At 39.5% G+C, this 21,087-nt stretch overlaps 1 protein-coding gene across 1 annotated transcript in view; it reads right to left on the reverse strand.

The window, feature by feature from the left end:
- Positions 1-8,952: 8,952 nt before the first annotated feature.
- Positions 8,953-21,087, reverse strand: part of PTK7 (protein tyrosine kinase 7 (inactive)) — an 84,327-nt gene continuing 72,192 nt past the window's right edge. The window contains exons 18-20 of the mRNA XM_031964819.1: positions 11,160-11,311; positions 10,283-10,461; positions 8,953-9,889 (exon numbers count right to left, since the gene is read on the reverse strand). Of these exons, the coding sequence (XP_031820679.1) occupies positions 9,729-9,889; positions 10,283-10,461; positions 11,160-11,311 (492 nt within the window). The 3' untranslated portion in view covers positions 8,953-9,728. The remainder of the gene's footprint in view (positions 9,890-10,282; positions 10,462-11,159; positions 11,312-21,087) is intronic.

A 21,087-nucleotide genomic window follows, 5' to 3' on the forward strand; every position in this document is an offset into this window, starting at 1 on the left:
TGTGAAGGCACATGATAGGAAGTGGCTGTAAAGGGTCATAATTAGTTTAAAAAGCAAAGCTAGGATTCAAATCCTTATCTTCTGACTTCAGCTCAATGCCACATTCCAAAGGAACATTATATTGCAATGGAGGAGAGGACTGTTTCAGTCACTGCACCCATGTTGCCAGCATCTGGCAATTAATACTATGGGCTGATTGTCAGATAACTTGTTTACCAAGTCCACAATACTAATGTAAAGAATTTAATATTCTTGGTACTCCTTGTACCAAGCCATGTAAAATACAAGCACATAATATTCTACAATACATGAAAAGGTCTGTGGTTTCATCAGCAAAGGAGTCTACGACTAGGACTAGTACTTAGATAAAATTTCTAATTAAATTTCTGGAAGCAAGGCAAGATTTCAGCTCATCGTCTGCCCATGAAAATTACATTGGTAAGAGGAAGCCTCCTTATGAGTGTTTAGGACTATATGGGACTAGAGATCCATTTATGACTTCAGGAGTGGGAAAGCTAACCGTTCTTATGTTTTCTAAACATAGAAAGCCATGTCTATATGAGGCTCATGTCTCCCCCCCACCAAGCGCCCAGCCACAACCTTAAGCCTTCCTCCAGCAGCACCCCATTCTCTTGTCAATTCTGTAATTGTAGGAAAGAGCCCTGATCTGAGCTTCAGAAAACCTTAAGTCACAGACCCTGAACACCAGCTTCCTGATTTGTAACATGGGGATAATGAAGCAAAACCTAGCCCCATTTGTCTTTTTATAGACCAAGGTCATATTGGGATTCTCAGCTTTAACCTAGGAAATGAGAGAATGTGATGATCCCTGTTCATTTTTCCCCCCTGCTCTCTGGGTACTATGAGATGATTTTCCAAAAGAGATCAGGAAGACCAAGCCTAGGGTTATATTCATGTGATCATAGAACTCAAGAAGGGGCCTCAGAGGCCATCTGATCTCCATCTGTCTCTCCATTTTAAAGATGAAAAGAAGCCCAGAAGAGTTAAATGACTTGCCCAAATAATCACCAAAGTATATATCACGGAAAATTGGAACTCAGGTCCTCTGGATTCTATATTTAGCGTTTTCATTTCATCCCACTACACTGGTGATATGTGTAAGACTTAAACGAGGTCAAATTTCACTCCAGCTTCCCTGCAGTGCATCATAACAAGAACTTCTAGCTGGGGCCCCCACATTCCTTCTCATATCCGTGAGATAATATGTGGCTGAATGCAACTCTGAAGTAGTAGCATAAATGGCCACAAGGTGTTTTGGGGTTTCCCCCCCCCTTTTTTTTCTTTCCTAATCCTTTGGAAACACAGGATTTAACAGTTTCAAAGAGTCACAGAACTAAAATCTAGGTTCTAGATGTACACTTTAGTCCAATTCCATTATTTTATAGATGAGGAAATTTAAAATTCAGGGGGAAAGTAGTTTGTCTGAATCATTAAACAGTCTTAAGATCTGAATCTAAAGTAAATCCAAACCCAATGACCTTTCCACTGACCCAAACTGAAATTTCATGTAACACTGTAGTTATATACACCTCATCAACTCTTTTCTATGTTATCCTAGAAATTCTCCACAGGAAGTCCACTCAATGAGCTAGTGACCTTCCTCTGATCCTCAAAATTTTTAAGAATTAGGTCTATATATATCTGTTGTTATGCTTTACTGGTTCACTTAATTTTCCTTAAGCCACTTTTTTTTCAATAAAAATCTTTGAAGGTAAATATGTTTGTAAGCTTATTTATACCTACTCTTACATCTCTTGCTCATTTTTGATAATTTAAAAGAAACTGGGTGACACCGCTGCCATACAGTATCACTAGAAGAATTTATGATCACAGGATGAATTTTTATCTCTTTAAAAATTTTTTTGTTTCAACCAACTTAAAAGAACTGTACACTTTCTTAAATGTAATCCACGCTTGAGATTTTTCAGTTAGGCCCAATCAAGATATATCTAAGATAATGGGTAAAATGGTTGTTTTAGGATTGACAACAGAAACTTCAGCAACCTTGAAAGTATTCACTGTACATAAATTTTATGAGTAATTATTCATTCCCTTCTTTCTTTTTATGTAGATTTTTAGAGGTTTAAACCAGAGTGGTTTTGAATTATAATTGAAGAAACAGGCTAAGAGAAAAGACATGATATACTCAAAATCTTCTCATTTAAGATCATTCAGTGGACTCAGTGGTTTTGTTACCATCTCCAGTCCCCAGGATGTAGATATTCATTGTGACGAGCTATGACAGAAATGGAGTCCATTAAGTTCATGAAGAGTGTACACAAGAAAATAAAGAAGGTTGAAGGTACACTGGGAAAAAAATCTGAACCCCAATATCCTATGGCAACAAAAGCCAGGAGGGGTCAGAGGAAACAAGAATAATTAGAGATTAGCACCGTTGTAAACTGGGAAAAGGTAAGGCTGCTGGGGAATATCATCTTCATATGTGGAAAACACTATTACCATGAATCCCACAAATGAACAGTTGGAAAAAGAGACATCCTGGACAGAGGGGTCTAGGACATAAGGTGCCACAAATTTATAGAGGGATATCCTACCACCAAGTTCCATTCATAAAGCAGCATGAACTCTCCTCTCACTTCTTTTTGCCATCTACTTTTTCTTTCTTCATCTGCTCTTACTCTTCCTACTTAGCACTCAATGATTCTTTCTTTCATAGGATAGTATGCTAGAAAACAGATGTTGCTTTTGCCCTGTAAGTATTTTATATGTACCTATTCCAAATGACTGTCTCCTCCATTAGAATATGAGCTCCTGAAGGGCAAGGGACTTTTTCACTTTTCGGTTTGTCCCCAGTGCTTAAAAATAATGCTTAGTGTCCGTGCTAGGTACATTAGAATTTTTAAAATGCTTAGTGACTAACGACCAGACCAGAGTGCACCGATCCACAATGGGTCTTGGAACTCTGGGTTATCCTTCAGAGAAGTCCATTAAAAGCCTGGTTTCAGAATCATGTCAGAGGAGGACAGAAGGGGAGAGACTTTAAAGACCAACATGGGCTGTAACATCTCTTAGTCAGTTCTAAATCCATGGCCATCTATGATGCTGTGTGATTGCTGGGAAGGATCACTACAGGATGCACCCTCAGAAATAGTCTATCTAATCCATCACCACCCTGAAATAAACCCATTTTACCAATTAGAAAGCTGAGGACTAGAAGGTCAAATGATTTCTTGGGTCACAGAGCAAAGATGTCAATGCGGAAACTTTGATTTCAGCCTCCTTTTCCACTGAAGTACCTTGTGCTCTTCAAATGAGTTCATTTTATTTTCTACATCAGAACTCTTAACCTAAATCTTCACAAAATCCTTCATACTAATAATCATTTACCCAAAGCACTGTTCTTACCATATTCTCTGTAAATAAAAGTTGCTTTGGTGAGCTGTATTTTTAAGGGCAAACAAATTCAGATTAAGTGATTAGTGCTCTTATTTCCAGCTAATAGATATTAGTAAGAGCTGAGGCTCTAATTCAGGTTAACCAAGTACATCATGATTCTTTCACTGCTCCACACTGTTTTATACATGGTTCTGAAAATGAGGCAGGTTAGAAATGACATTATATACTTTTATAACCTCCATACTGTCCTACTAGAAAGAGATTGCATTATTTTTATAGGGGAAAGGGAATATAAATTCCTTTTTTTTGGGGGGGGGGAACTGCCCAGAAATCATAGTACAGTCTTTTATCATAGCTTGCATATTTAGAGTTAAAAGATAAAGCAATCTGCTTTTTAAGTCCTTTGAGTTCATTTAGTCATCACCTTTGAGGATCTGAAAATTCTCCATTAGAGCCAGGAGAGACCTCAGAAACTATCTTGTTTAATCCCTTCATTTGACAGATAAGGAAACTGGGGCACAAGAAGGTTTAGACATGACTTGATCAGGGTCACACAGGCAGTTTTCACTGAAAACATCTGAACCCAAGTTGTCTTGCCAGAGCCAGTATAATTTTTTCCACTCTATGTATAATCCTTTCATTTTTATAGATGAAAAGACTGTCCCCAAAACTTGATTTTTCAGGAAAAGAAGTGGTTCTTGGACTTCAAAATCCAGTGTTCTGGGAATTAGCCCCAACCATCTGAATGGATTTTTACCTCCGTCACTAAATTCAAAAGAAAGAAAAAGAAAAAAAAAAGCACCTACCCACTCCATATTCTGTATTTAGCTATAACATAACAGGAATATCAACAAGCATTTTTATGAAGCACCTGCTTTGTTCTAGGCACTGGACATACAAAGACAAAAATATAATCATTTTTGTCTTTAAGAGGCTTCATTAATGGCTTGGCTTACATTCTGTTGAGGAGATAGTTAAATAAAGTACTTTTTGACAAAAGTGACTTTTGACTTTGGCTTGGCTGTAAGGCTGAAGAATGCAATTTTCCATCATACCACATGACTTTGTGATAATTCAGTCAATATTATAGTAAGTAGAAGAAACTAAGGTAGCCTGTCCAAGAATATAAGTAGTTAGAGCAATGCCAGGATATTAAGATATCTCTAAGTCTCTTGACTAGTATTAGCTCTTCTTATCACACCACATTGCCTCAGTAGATGCTCATTTAGGGTCAATGAACCACAGTGGTTTCAGAACTGGAAATGTTCTTGGAGACCATCCATCCAATCCAACATATTCCCTAAGAATTTTTTCCATTCTAATTAATTAACCATCATTTAATCTTCCAACAAGGTGAAGGGGAACCTATCACCTCCCAAAGTAGCCCCTTCTACTTTAGGAAATTCTAATTCTAAAATTCTAAGAAATTTTCCTATATCAAGTCTAAATTTGTCTCTGAAACTTCCATCATTGTTACTAGGTTGGGAAAACAAGGTGAATATAATCCCTTCCCACAAAACAGCCCTTTACATTCTTGAAGACTATTAACTTGTTTCCAAATTATACCAGCATATAGCATATACCAGCTGAGATAGCATAATGTATAGTATGGAAAAACACTCTGTAAACCTTGAAATATTATATAAATGTCAGTCATTACTTACTGCAGGGAATATGATTATTCCCTATAAACTGTAATATAAAGTTCCATTCATTGCTTCAAATATAAAAGACAGATTTCTAAGTTTTGTATCTTTATGCTAGTCTAGAGTTGACCAACCAATTTGATTTTACACGGGCCCTTCATCAATTGGAGAATGGTTGGGTAAATTGTGGTACATGAATGTCATGGAATATTATTGTTCTGTAAGAAATGACCAGCAGGATGAATACAGAGAGGCCTGGAGAGACTTACATGAACTGATGCTGAGTGAAATGAGCAGAACCAGGAGATCATTATTATATACCTCAACAACGATAGTGTGTGAGGATGTATTCTGATGGAAGTGGATTTCTTTGACAAAGAGAAGATCTTACTCAGTTCCAATTGATCAACAAGGGACAGAAGCAGCTACACCCAAAGAAAGAACACTGGGAAATGAATGTAAACTGTTTGCATTTTTGTTTTTCTTCTTGGGTTATTTTTACCTTCTGAATCCAATTCTTCCTGTGCAACAAGAGAACTGTTTGGTTCTGCACACATATATTGTATCTAGGATATACTGTGACCTATTTAACATGTATAGGACTGCTTGCCATCTGGGGGAGGGGTGGAGGGAGGGAGGAGGAAAAAAAAAGATTTTACACGGGCCCATGCATTTCATTCCCCTTAGCTGACTACTATTTTGGTCTTGCTGCTTCTTCAATCCTGGATCACTCACACCATTATTATACATTTTAAACTGTGGCCCAAAGAAGTCACATAATCTAACTGGTTACACTACAAATTCAGGTTATCTAATTACAAATAAACTATCATTGCTGCAAGACAAAATTTCTAACCTAGCTCAGTTGACTGAACCACTCCCCACTGGGGCTCTTCTAAAATATTTTTCTATTTTCCACTTTACTTTTCCTCATCAAATTGTTGTTACCTCTTACTTCACTAAGAAAATAGAAGCTGAGGCAACTAGATGGTGCAGTGGATAGAACACCAGCCCTGAAATCAAGAGGACCTGCGTTCAAATTTGGTCTCAGACACTTAACACTTCCTAGCTGTGTGACTCTGGGCAAGTCACTTAACCCCAATTGCCTCAGAAAAAAAAAGGAAGAAAGAAAGAAAATAGAAGCCATTTATTAACCGTTAACTCCCTTTTCACCCATCTTCTCCTCCTATACTCCCACCTCTGCGGTGACCTTTCTCCTTACTAAAGCCAACTTCCTCCTTCCCAAATGGCTCTGTAGATTCTATCACCTCGTTTTCTCTATGAACTTGCCCTACTGATCACTGCCCCTGTCAACTTTAATCTTTCCTTCTCTCAAGTGGCTCATTCCCTAATCTCTACATAATATACTTAGATCTATCCGTATTTTCCTCTTGACTCTGCCTGCCATCAAGTTATCATGTTATATATCTCCCACTTTTCTAACCAAACTCTTGGAACGAAGTATCTATATTTAATGTCTCCAAATCCCTCTCCACTTGTTCACATCTTAAACCTTTGCAATTTGGCTCCTAACCATATTTCACTCCACTGATGCTTCTCTCCCTAAGGTTACCAAAAGTCTCCTAATTGCTAAATCACACAATTATAGATTCTGAGGAATGGATAGAACTTCATATTTCAGTCAAACTCATATTTGAAAGGATTTATCAATAGCCACTGATAACAAAGTGTGCTTCCTTATTCACACACAAATTCCTGGATTTCCATGGCACTGCTTCTACGGTTCTATTTCTATCTCTGCTCACTCCTTAGTCTCTTTTTAGGAAGCATTATCCATTCCGTCTGTTTGGGGGGGGGAGCAGAATGGGAGGGCAGCACAGGTGTTCCCCAGGGCTCCCTCTTTTCTTTTTATACTCTTGGGAAAGAGCTCATAAGCTCCTATGGGTTGAATTCATCTCTACAGAGATGACTCAAATATGTTTATCTTAAACTCAACCTGTTCAGAAAGAAAAACCAATGGCTTTGCCACCTCAACCTTCTTCAAAACCCCCTCCTTCCTATTGAAGACATCACTATTCTTCCAGTTAGCCATCTCTGTTTGAAGTCCTATTGATTTCACAGATACACACACCACCAACAACAATAATTAAATCTAATTAATTCTATCCACTCAAATGATCACTACTTCAGATCCTGATCATCTCTTGCCTAAACAAGTAGAGCCCCTGTTCACCAACTCTCTTCCCAGACTATTTCTTCTCCAACCCATCCATACAATAGCCAAAATAATCTTTCTAAAGCACAAGTCCAATGATTTCATTTCTCTGCTCAAAAACTGTTAAAAGAATTCTCTTAAGGCTCTACACAATCTGACTCCCACAATTATAAAAACTTGCTAGCAATTAGACATTCAAAAGTAGAGTGGGTTGCAGTAGGAGGTAATAGGTTTCCCTCTAACTGGAGGTCTTTAAATAAAAGCTCTATGATTACTTGTGGAGTCCATTTTATGAGAGAGTTTTTGTTTGAGTCCATGATATAGACTAGATGATCATTGAGATTTCTTTCAACTCGGAGATTCTGTGATTCTGTAAGGATATTTGTTTAGGTTCAGTAAATTAATTTCTAATAGGCAGTCAAAAATGTGAATTTAAAATTTGTAAGAGGTCAGAGCTGGAGTCACTGTCAGTACTGCCAAAGCTGTTCATGTAAGGCAGGTTGTCAAAAGAAAAAGACAGCAGGACAAAACCTTGGCCAGGTGAATGTAGGGGAAGAAATGGGTCAAAAGTACTGAGGAACTCTCATCCTTTTAAGAGTGTAATATCTAGAAGGAGCTAGGGTAAGAGGCCAGAAAGATGGCATTTGTTTTTTTTTTTTTGTTTTTTTTTTTTTAAGAAGGTGAGTGTAGTCAGCAAAGTTGATGCTACAGAAGTCCAAAAGGATGAAGACAGAATAAAGTCTTCAATTATAGAAGGCAAAAGTTGATGACTAACAGATCCCAGGTGATTGGGGAGAGAGCAGTTTTAATAGTGTTAAAGATTGATGCCAAATTACAGAAGATAGAGAATGAGTGGGTGGTGAGGAAGAGGAATTGAAAGTATTTGAAATCTGCCTTTTTCTAAAAATTTATCAACACAAAGAATGGGAAGTATGGGAACAGATTAAAGGGTAAAAGATTTTGTTTATCTTTAAAGGATAAGGGAAACTTGATTGAAGTTTAATGAAGTTAAAAATCAAAAACATGATTGGATACAAAAGCAGAACCACCATTGTTTTTGATAAATTATTGAAATTTGATTGATCTCCAAAGGTCTGGCCTTCTCCCATCACCACTTTGGAGACAAATCCATCCTTAATCTTACTTTGAATACTACTCTTTTCCTATATCTAATCTTGGATCCTACTCCCTTCCTATACTTCATGCACCTACCCCCCACTGACCAAATGTAGGTGTGATAGTGGGACAGCCAGAAACTAGTGCCAGGGAGTGATCAAAATGACCCCTATGAGGGGCAGAAGGGTAGGAGCCAAAGCTTTTAGTCACTACCTCCTTCTATATGAGACCCCTTCTTGCTAAGTTCTTCATTCTGCCCATCTCCAAGTCTTAGGCGAAAGGGAGAGGCAGGGAAGCCTGGGACTGGGCCAGCACCAGCTGCCACTTTCTTCAGATTTCTTCTGCATAAATCTGGCACCAGCTTTCACGTACGAATACTGCAATGCTGGTATCAACCCACAGAGCATGGAACTGCATCCGAGTCCCACCAGACTCCATGAAAGCCACAGTAAGGGAGGGCATGGAAGTAGGGATCAGGGTGAAGGGCAATAGCTCCAGGTAGGATTGAGGAGAACAGGTCATGAGCCGTAGAAGAAAGTTACAAAAAGGGCTTCTTTATTGAGAGCAGCGAGTTAAAAACCCCATCCTTATGGCAGGTATGGGGCAGGGGTGGCCCGGCCCTCCCCACCCCTCCAGACTCTTCCCTCCCTCCCTCCCCCCACAAACCCCACCTGAAGTTAAGTACAAAACTCGCCCATGGTGCATACAAAAAGGGCAGTAAATATAGTGTCAAAAGCTCCTGAAAAACTCCTTCATCTGCCAGGCACTTAGTAAGGGGAAAGGAGAGAGGGAAGGCAGAGCAGAGGGTACAGGAGAGGGCCAGGCACAGAGACCAGGCCCTAGGGGCATTCAAGGCGGGTACACACTCGGGAATGTCCCCCTCCAAAACCTGATGCAGTCCCCATGCGCCTCACTCTCTCGGGCACTTGGAGACTCCTATTCTGTCCCCAGACCGAAGTCTAGGCCAGACGCTTAGTCTTGGTATCTTAGAAAAAGTCCTAGGACCTGACCCGGCCTGACTTCTGGGGAAGTTGGCGGGTTAAGTGGCAGAGCTGGGTGCCCAGAGCACAGAGGAGGCCCATGCTGCGCATTAATGTTACCTGAGGTGCCGATGCTGCTCCTGGTAAATAGGGGACAAGATGCCCAGCCCCTGGGTCCCTGTGACCCAGCAAATACAAGGATCAAAGGAGCAGATGCAGGAGACTGAGTTGGGGGAAAAGGGGAAAAAGCCCGGGCTCTGCCCAGGCGCAGGTCTACCTGTCCATGCCAGGTCAAGGAGCCCGACAGCAGAAGGCGAGAGGGAACCCATCCATGCCCAGTCTGTAACGGTCCGTGGGAGCAGCGCACTCCCTCCTGGGCTCCCCCCCATCCCTCGCCCATCCTGGGACACAGTCTGCCCCAGGACTCCCTCCTCACGGCTTTCCATCAGCAGAGCTCTCTCCGAGCACGTTCGCGATCTCACTGAAAGATGGCCGATCTTTGGGGCTGGGAGCCCAGCAGCGTTGCATCAGCCGGTACACCTTGGAAGGGCAGCCCTCAGGCTGCAGAAGCCGTGCCTTTCCAGCCTGTAAGTCTGCAGGGCAAAGGGATGGGTCATCCATTCAGTCCCTGCACCCACTCTTTCCTTACCCCCTCAGCCCATGAGCACAGGATCCAAAACCTGTTCACCAGCTCAACTCCCTCCCTGGGGGCCCACAGAGTCCTTTACAAAGCCAATGGGGATCCACAAACCTGAGGGACTCAGCCAGTGGACACAGAGAGCAGCGCTGCATCTCTCCCCCCACTCCCCAAACTCATTTCCTTGTCAAATCATAGATCTCCCGTCATGCTGTTGGTGAGGAACTGAGGCGAATAGTGATTGAGTGACCTGCCTACGGTCACCCAGTAAATGTCTGACGTGACCCTGGAACGCCGGAATTCTAAGCTCAACATCACAGTCCCTGCACACCTGAGCAGAGGTCCCTACCTGCTAGCACCTCCTCATTAGTCTGCCCACCGTGGGGCATCTCGCCGTGGGTGAACACCTCCCACATCAGCACCCCAAAGGCCCAGACATCAGACTTTGTAGAGAAGTCACCCTCCAGGACAGCTTCTGGGGGCATCCAGCGCAGCGGGATCCAGGCCTGACGGAAGTGGTAGTATTCACTGGGAAACAGAACGAGAAGTCCTTAGCCACTGTGCTGGGCTCTCAGCCCCCATGACCACAGTCCCTGGATGGACAGCTTCTAACTTTTTGTTACCATGAGTGACATCAGAGAGACTTACAGGATTAAATGAAAAGAGTTTTTGCTGTTTTAAAAGACTGTGGAAATCCTCATGATGTAAAAAACTGAACTTTAGCTTTTAAAGTACATGTATGGCATATTCTAGGCCATAAAGCCCCAGCTACCCCCGATCCCTAATAATGGATACCTTTCTATCAAAACAAAGACGGCTGGTGCCATTTTGGGGTGTTATTGATGGGAACTGGGTGCAAAAAACACAAAAACCTATTTACTATTCCATATGCAGTTGGTGAGTAGATCTCATGAGACCCATTCTTTGCAATCTCTATGACCCTAAATTGGGCTTTGTAGAGTGGTAAGGGGGGGACTGTAAAGGGAGAACAAGGAAAGAAGAGAACTGAGTACCACTACGTAAAAATGCTCCTTCACCTACAGGGAAAGTAGCAGTAGAAATCCCTTTTCCCCTGGGCCCCCTTGTGAGAATTCTCCAAACCTTCTTCTCCCATCTCTACCCTACACCTCCTACTGTTACCCAAACCTCTGGAAATCCAGCAGGGAGTGGATAATGTAGGCAAGGTCCCAGCTAGGAGGGGTACAGGCCCCTCCCAATGACAATACCTGTTGTAGACATCCTTGCTGAGGCCCAGTGAGGACACCTTCACTTGCCTCTGGGCACTGATGAGGCAGTTTCGGGCAGCCAGGTCCTTGTGCACAAACCTGCTGTTGGAGAGATGCTCCATACCCAAGGCCACCTGGGTGCAGAGGGACACCTGCCGGGGAGAAGAACAAAGTGGGGAGAGGGTGGTCAGAGAAGCTGAAGGCACCAAGCTCCCCTGAGAGGTGGAGGCAAGAGAAAATGAACTGGAATGAGAGGACCCATACTCCTCACATCACCTGTGTGACCTTGGACAAGTTCTCGAACCTCTTATGGCCTAAATTTTCTGAGTAAGATCTTGGAAAGGTGTTTAATACACAAAATGGTGATGACACCAACATTTCTACGCTGCAATAGCCTGCTGGTTGGTCTTGCTGCATCAAATCTCTCTTTTATTCACTGTCAAACTGAACTTCCTAACGAGCAGCTCTGACTACATCATCCCTCCATTCAATAAACTCAAGTCATTCCATATTATTTTCAGGATTAAATATAAAACCTTCTCTTAGGCTTAAAAAATTTTACTTATTTTTAACATTCATTTTTTCTTCTTTTTTTAAGATTACACAGGTACACTTATTTTTTACATATTTCCATATTGTTGTTGTTTGTTCTACGTTCTCAAAGAGGGCCATTATTCAGGGAGATGATCCCATGGCATGCAAGTAAATCAGATTTGAGTAAGGGAGGACTGTGCAAAGTCACCCACCTCACATTCCCCTCTAGAACCATCTGCGTTCAGTGGCAAGAGATAAATCAAGACAACTGGAGATGGCCCTGGATGAAATGGGAGACCTTGCCCTCTTCAAGCTAAGGGCTTCAACAGATCCCATTTTGATTGAGACTACACCTATTCAATGATTAAGACTAGGTAGCAACTGAGGCAAAAAAAAAAAAACCCCAAAACCAAAAAACAAACAAACAAAAAAACCCTTTCACTTAGTCCAAAAAAAACCACTTCCAAATAAAATAAATAAATAAATCTGGAAAGAAAAGACCCTCAGGGTTTCTGGCCAAAGCAGAAATGGTTACTCTTTACATTCAATCTGAGTCAATCATGGAGGGAGGAAAAAAAAATCAGAACAAAAGGGAAGAGAACAAATAAAACGGAAAAATGGATTTTGTGAAAATTATGTGTGTTGATCCATAGTTCTTTTTCTGGATGCAGATGGCATTTTCCATCCATTTTGATCACTAAGTTGTTGAGACAAACCAAGTCTACCATAGTTGATCATCATACAATCTTATTGCTGTATAATTGTTATTGTACAATGTTTTCCTGGTTCTGCTTGCTTCATTCAGTATTAATTCATAACATTCACTTTTTTAAAATATTGAGTTCTGAATTCTCTCTCCTGTTCATCATAAAGGCAAGAAATGTGATATTAATTATACAAATTATGCAAAACATTTCCATATTATCTATATTGCAAAAAAAAAAAAAAAAGCAAGGGGAGGAAGGAAAGTTTTAAAAAATGGCACAATTTACATTGAGACTCCATCAGTTCTTTCTCTGGAGATGGACAGCATCATTCATTATAAGCCCTTTAAAATTGTTTTGGATTATTGCACTGTTGAGAATAGCTAAGCCATTCACAGTCGATCATTGTACAATATTGCTGTTACTAAGTTCAATGTTCTCCTGGTCCTGCTCACTTCACTTTGCATGAGTTTATGTAAGTCTTCCCAGATTTTTTCTGAAAGCATCCTGCTCATCATTTCTTATACCAAATAATATCCCATCACAATCATAAACCACATTTGTCCAGCCATTCCTCAAATAATGGGCATCTCCTCCATTTCCAATTCTTTAGTACCACAAAAAGAGCTGATGTAATTTTTTTGTACATGCTGATCTTCTTCCTTTGCAGGTCAAAGAGTATGTACAGTTTGGTTGTCCTCTGACATAATTCCAAATTGCTTTCCAGAATGGTTTTTATCAAAGATGGTAGAGAGAATCCAAGAAATTGCCTGAATTCTCCACAATTTCACTCAGAAACAATGCCTCTAAATAGATTATGGAGTGACAAAACTCACAAAATGATGGAGTGAAACAATTTTTCAGCTTAAGATAACTTGGATGGACTTCAAGAAAAGTCTGTTTCACTTAAATAAAAGGGGAGTATGGCCCAGTGCAGGTTATGTAAAGGGAGGCTCTTAGCCATAGCACAGATCAGCCACAGAGACCCCTCAGTTCTGGCCCAGTCTGCCAGAGGCTCTGAAAGCCACTGTGAGACCTCTAGCCTCAGTGCAGAAGACAAACTTCAAGTCCTCCAATCCCAGCATGACAGACCAGGTCAATCCAGCACAATGGGAAAGCTTCCAGCACCTCCAACCCCAGCAAGAAAAAGTCAGTCACAAGGTCCTTGTCTTCCTGCAAGAGAAGCTTGGGATAATCTCCCCTGTGCCCCAGGAGCAGAGCTCAATTTTTAAAAATAAGCAAAAAACCCAAAAAGATCCCAGACCATAAAAAGCTATTATAGCAACAGGAAGATGAGAACACAAACATAGAAAAGGACAACAGCAGCAAAATGCTTACACATGAAGCCTCAAAGGAGAACATGAATTGTCTGAAGCTCAAAGGATTCTCTTGGAAGAGCTCAAAAAGGATTTTAAAAATCAACTAAGAGAGGTGGAAGAAAAATTGAGGAAATAAATGAGAATTATGGGAAAAAAGTTAATAGCTTGAAAAAGGAAACACAAAAACTGACTGAAGAAAACTCCTTGAAAAAAATAGAACTGGAAAAATGAAAAAAAAAAAGTCTACTTAAGAAAACAACTCCTTTAAAAGCAGAATTGGCCAAATGGAAAAGGAGACCAAAAAAATCATTAAACATTCATAAGTGAAAGTGAATGACTCAATGAGAAATCAATAATCAATCAAACAAAATTTTAAAAAAATGAAAAACAGAAGAAAATGTAAAATACCTCATTGGAAAAACCACTGACCTGGAAAATAGATCCAGGAGAGATAATATAAGAATTATTGGACTACCTAAAAGGCATGATCCAAAAAAAGAATCTGGAATATATTTCAAGAAATCATGAAGGAAAGCTATCCTGATATTCTAAAGCCAGATGGTAAAATAATTACTGAAAGAAGACCCCAAAATGAAAACTCCAAGGAATACTATACCTAAATTCAAGAATTATCAGATCAAAGAGGAAATACTACAACAGGCAGAAATAATTCTGGAGCTACAATCAGGAAGACTTAGCAGCTTCCAAATTAAAGGAGTAGAGAGCGTGGAATGTGATACTGCAGAAGGCAAAAAAGTTTAGACTACAACCAAGAATCAACTACCCAGAAAAATTTAGCATAATCTTTCAGGGGAAAAAAAATGGACATCTAATGAAATTGGGGATTTTTAATCATTTCTGATGAAAAGACGAGAGCTGAACATAAAATTCGATCTTCAAATATAAGACTCAAGAGAAGCATAAAAAGATAAATAGGAAAGAAAAAAATGATTTTAAGTTTAAACTGTATACATTCCTACATGGGAAGATGACACATGTTACTTTTGAGAATGTATCTATGTTACGACAGTTACAAGAGGTATACATAGAGAGTATAGATATAAGTTGCCTTCAAAATGTGATGATTTAAAAAAAAGAAATGAAGGGGTAGAAAATAGAATGGAAAACAGAACTCCACCAACAGTGAAATAGTGTCCCAATTTTTCCACATCTCTTCCAAAATTTATCATTTTCCTTTTCTGTTATATTAACCAACTTTCTTGCAGTACCTCAAACAGAACACTCCTATATACCTCCAAACTGTGCATCGTCACTGTCTTGTCTCCCAAACCCAAAACTCTCTCCATCATCTCTGTTTGTTACATTTTCAGTTTCCTTTCAGGTTTCAGCTAAAATCCAAGAGACCTTCCCAAGTTCTTTTTTATACACTGTTTTTCCTCTAAAATTATTTTTTCAATTTATCCTGTAAATATCTTTTTATACACAGTTGTTAGCATGCGGCTTCTCCCATTAGATTGTAAACTTCTCAAGGGTCGGGACTGTTCTTTGGCCTTTCTTTGTATTCCTAGGACTTATGTGCCTAGCACACAATAGGGATTTAATAAAGGCTTGTTAACTTGACTATAATACTTTTTTTTTTGGCTGAGGCAATTGGGGTTAAGTGACAGGGTCATACAGCTACGAAGTGTTAGGTGTCTGATACCAGATTTGAAGTCAGGTCCTCCTGACTTCAGGACTAGTGCTCTATCCACTGAGCCACTCAGCTGCCTCAAGGAACTTCTCTTCACAACCATTTGATAAATAGTGAAAGCATTATTATCCTTCATGTTACAGATGAGGAAATAGAGACTTAGATAAATTAAGTGATTTGTTCAAAGGCACATAAGCTTCAGAGCCAGGATATGAAACCAAGTTGCCCAATTTCAAGCCCAGGGTTCTTTCCATTATATGACTGACCTAGATGTTGATAGTTAGGAATTACGTAAGAATGCTTCATGTTATCTAGGGGCAAATATGTGGCAAAGTGGAGAGTGTGGGTGCTGGAATCACAGAGATGTGAATTCAAATTTTTCCTCAGAGGCTTACCAGCTGTGTCAACCTGGACAAAAGGTCCACTTAAGTCACTTAAATGCTCTGCCTTAGTTTTCTCATCTGTAAAAGGGGATAATAATAGCACTCATCTGCCAGGGCGGTTGTAAGGATAAAATGAGATAATATTTGTAAAGCATTCTGTGAACCTTAAAGTGCTTATAAATGTTAGCTATTATTTTTATGATAAGGTTCTGGCAAGAGACTCACGTTTGTATCCCAGAGACCAGTCTAGGCCCGTTACTAGCAGGTTGGCAATGCAGTAATGAATGCTTTGACCGTGGTACTTCCAAATGTTTTAGGGTAGTCATCATTTCATCTGAACCTCAAGGTAAGTGTTATTAGTCTTGGGGTTTTGTTTTTGTTTTTTTTTTTTTACAGATGAAGGAAAATAGAAGTACACAGAGGTTGAATAGCTTGCCTAAGGTTACACAGCTGATAAGTGGTGAGTCTGGAACTAGAATCTTTACTTCCTGACCCCGGTGTTCCTTTCATTACATAGAGTCAGTCCCCAGAGAAAGAGAAGTCACTGGGGGGAAAACAGGACAGGGGAATGCCCAGCACCGAGGAGTAATTATTATTGGGCCTGGGGCAAATCATTTGACTGTAATTATGATGTCCCAAAACATGATGTTGCTTGCTTGGCCTGGGGGTGTAGATGTGTATGCTATTAAAAGAGGCCCCCAGGTGAATGCCGATATCATTAACTCTGAGCCTTTCCATAGTCAGAAAGGTCTTCCTCTGAAGAAGAATCTCAGAATTATAGGAAATTGCTAAGGCAGGGAGAAAATGAACCACAGGACTGGGACAGCTGTTACTCCCAGACAACCACATTTTGGGGGAGTGGGGGCTGAGGCAACTGGGGTTATGTGACTTGCCAGAGGTCATACAGCTGGGAAATGTTAAATATCTGAGGCCACTTTTGAACTCAGTTCCTTCTGACTTCAGGGCTGGTGCTTTGTCCACTGCATCATCTAGCTGTCTCCAACCACTTTTCTTGGATGTGTTCTTTCTTGGAGTTACAGCAGCCTTGACTGGCCTGCTGTCTATATAATCTTCCGACAGATATGGTGTACACTAGCCAGAGATTCCCTAACTAATAATTATCATTTGGGCAAAAAGGCACCTGAACATTATCATTAGCAGGGGGAGAATCCACTTCTGAGGCAAGGATGAGTGTTCTGGGTAACAAGAAAACTTCAGTCAATACCAAATTCAAAGAGTACCTCCTACCTCCTGCCAAGGATATTCAAACCAGTGGCTGATGGGGAAAAAAGTTGATATTTGTTACAAAAATTTTGTTTTAAAGGGTCAAGACTTTCAAGGGAATTAATGAAAAAATGCAAATGAAGGTGGCCTAACTGTGCCAAAACTAAAACTATATTATAGTTTATTATATATATAATATATATTATTTATATAATATAAAAACTATATTATAAACCATTTGGTACTGGCTAAGAAATAGACTAGTTGATCAGTGGAATAGGTTAGGTTCACAGGTCAAAATAGTCAATAATTATAGCAAGCTAGTGTTTGACAAACCCAAAGACCCCAGCTTTTGGGATAAGAATTCACTATTTGACAAAAACTGCTGGGAAAACTGGAAATTAGTATGGCAGAAACTAGGCATTGACCCATACTTAACACTGTACACCAATATAAGATCAAAATGGATTCATGATCTAGACATAAAGAATGACATTATAAACAAATAAGAAGAACATCGGGTAGTTTACTTCTCAGATCTGTGGAGGAGGAAGGAATTTGTGACCAAAGAAGAACTAGAGATCATTATTGATTACAAAATAGATAATTTTGATTATATTAAGTTAAAAAGTTTTTGTACAAACAAAACTGATGCAGGGAAGATTAGAAGGGAAGCAATAAACTGGGAAAACATTTTTATATTCAAGGGTTCTGATAAAGACCTCATTTCTAAAATACATAGAGAACTGACTCAAATTTGTAAGAATTCAAGCCCTTTTCCAATTGATAAATGGTCAAAGGATATGAACAGACAATTTTCAGATGAAGAAATTGAAACTATTTCTAGTCATATGAAAAGATGCTCCAAGTCATTATTAATCAGAGAAATGCAAATTAAGACAACTCTGAGATACCACTACACACCTGTCAGATTGGCTAAGATGGCAGGAAAAGATAATGATGAATGTTGGAGAGGAATGTGGGAAAACTGGGACACTGATGCATTGTTAGTGGAACTGTGAGCAGATCCAACCATTCTGGAGAGCAATTTGGAACTATGCTCAAAAAGTTATCAGACTGTGCATACCCTTTGATTCAGCAGTGTTACTCATGGGCTTATACTCCAAAGAGATACTAAAGAAGGGAAAGGGACTTGTATGTGCAAGAATGTTTGTGGCAGCCCTGTTTGTAGTGGCTAGAAACTGGAAACTGAGTGGTTGCCCACTGATTGGAGAATGGCTGAATAAATTATGGTATATGAATGTTACAGAATATTATTGTTCGTAAGAAATGACCAGCAGAATGATTTCAGAGATGCCTGGAGAGACTTACATGAAGTGATGCTAAATGAAGTGAGAAGAACCAGGAATCATTATACACAGCAATATAAGACTATACGATGATCAATTCTGATGGATGTGGCTCTCTTCAACAATAAATTGATTCAGACCAGTTCCAAAGATCTTGTGATGAAGAAAGCCCAGCGAGAGGACTATGGGAACTGAGTGATGATCACAACATAGCACTTTCACTCTTTTTGTTGTTTGTTTACATTTTATTTTCTCATTTCTTTTCCTTTTTGATTTGATTTTTCTTGTGCAGTAAGATAATTGTATATATATGTATGCACATATTTTTGCCATGTTTAACATATATTGGTTTACTTGCCATCTAGAGTAAGGGAAGGAAGGGGGGAAACTGGAACACAGGTTTTGCAAAGGTTAGTGGTTGAAAAATTATCTGTGCATATGTTTTGAAAACAAAAAAATATATATTTTTTTCATTTTTTTAAACTTTTTCCCCCTAATGGGGATGGAACAAAGATAAAAATTAATGCTTATTAACTGTATTAATTAGCTAAAAGTCTTCCAATTATCTCAGATTGCTTCATTTACCAACTCCATAAGACTAAATATCTGCCATCTATCTCTAAAATATCTCTCCTATCCATTCCTTTCTCCTCTCATATGGAACTACCTCAAACCAGGTCCTTGATACCTCTTGCCTGAATTGCTGAAATAGACTGCTGTGGTCTCTCTAGTGTTTTCTCTCCAATTGTCTGTTTTTCCTCTCTGCCCCCATCTATCTCTCAATCAAGTCAATTATCTATTTCCTCTCCCTCCTACACCCCCTCCCACATCTGCCATACATACATATACACACCCAGGTCACTGGTGCTCTAGAATAGTGGAGGCCACTATTTGTTGAATTGTTGATAAGAGACTTTCATTGTCTTTGCAATGTTATCAAATAAATTGTTCTCACTTCACTTCACACCGCATCTGTTCATACAAATCTATCCAGGTTTCTCTGAAGCTATTCCTTTCATTTTTTTGAATGCCATAAATATATCCCATTATCTTCTTATACTCTAATTTGTCATCCATTTCATAAACCTCTTATTTTCCAATTTTTTGCCACCATAAAAAGAACTGCTATAAATGTTTCTGTATGGGTCCTTTTCTTTTTTCTCTGATCACTCATAGGCCTAGTAGCACTACTACTCTCCAATTCATTCTCTACAAAAAGGCCAGAATAATCTTCCTAATGATTTGACCATGTTCTTCATAAATGAAAACCTTTCAGTGGCTCCCTATTGTTCACGGGATGAAATACTCTTTCGTCTGGCATTCAAGGACTTCCATGGTATGGTACCAATCTATCTTTATGGCATTACTGCATAATATGACCACTTCACAAAATTTTGTTACAGTCAAAATACTGTTTGTTCCTCACTCCACCTTACCATTCTTCTCTTGCCACCTCCAGCAAACAACTACAAGTGATGGCCCGTGACTGGATCACCTCTCTACCTGTTGAAAGCTATCTCTTCACTTTCAAAGCTCAAATCTTAATTCATCGCATTAAAAAAATTAACACCTATTATGTAAAATATATTGGGGTAGGAGTTGAAGATAAGTGGATATACATGATACAGGCCTTACTCTTAGGGAGGTTATAATCAAATGGTGGAAGAGTCATATAAGATGAATGAATAAAATTAGATAAATGCAAAATAGAGATCCAGACAAAATGTTGGAGGTATTTGAGGGGCTTTATGGGGGGAAGGGGTGCATGGTGCTTGTGAGAATGGGACCATGCAGCTTAGGCATGGAGAATGGGAAGTAGGTAAAAGGACCATTCCTAAATGGGGAAAGTATGAGCAAATACCAAACAGGCAGGAGGAGAGAGATGAAGATTAGTTAGTATTGAATGAAATATTCTATATGAGACAAGACTAGAAGAACAGCTGAGTTGTTACCAGATTGTAAAGAACCTTGAATGCTACAGTTGGGCCTTTATGCTTTATTCAATAGGCAATGAGGAGTCACTGAATGTTTCAGAGACAAGTTATCGTGTCATGGATAGGGCAGGCCGACCATCATAAGGTAAACTGAAGAGAAGTACAGAGGATTGACTGAAGAAGGTATAGACTGGACACAGAAAAACCAGTTAGGAGGCTGTTTAATTAGAACAGGTACGGAAAGAGGTAAGATTTGAACCCAGGTCCTTTGACTTCAAAGTCAGCGCTCTTTCTATTGCCTCTCAATTCAGCAATTTAATTCAATGCACATTAAGTGTCCTTCACATATTAAGTAATATGTTAGATGTTGTTAGTTGTTAGATATGAAAGTAAAAAAGTCAAAACGATTTGGTCCCTACCTTTAAAGAGCTTATAGTAGAATAAGAAAACATGTTGAGTATTCTCAGGTGTCAGTGAGAAGAGTTTTAAGTGTCAAGAATGGAAAGGAGGCTTTGTAATGTGAGATGGGATGCTGAATTTAGGGAATAGCTTACCAATCCTGTTTGGCTAGAATGTAGAGTGGAAAAAGGGGAATAATACCAAATGAGCCTGTAAAGGAAGTAGAATGGAAATAGATTGTAGAAGGTCTTAAGCTAGATTCAGGAGTCTAAATTTTATCCCAGCAGCAACAGGGAAATCAACTCAAAAAGTTTTGAGGAGGCAAGTGACAATGATTGTTGATCCTGTGCCTTAGGAAGGGATTTGGCAGCCATGTAGGATTAATAAGAAGGAAGATACTGAAAATGAAGATATGAATTATCAGGATATTATAATAGTCTAGGAGGAAGAGGACAAGAGGACCTGAATTA

Source organism: Sarcophilus harrisii, chromosome 4, assembly GCF_902635505.1.
Source record: "Sarcophilus harrisii chromosome 4, mSarHar1.11, whole genome shotgun sequence".
NCBI lineage: Eukaryota > Metazoa > Chordata > Mammalia > Dasyuromorphia > Dasyuridae > Sarcophilus > Sarcophilus harrisii.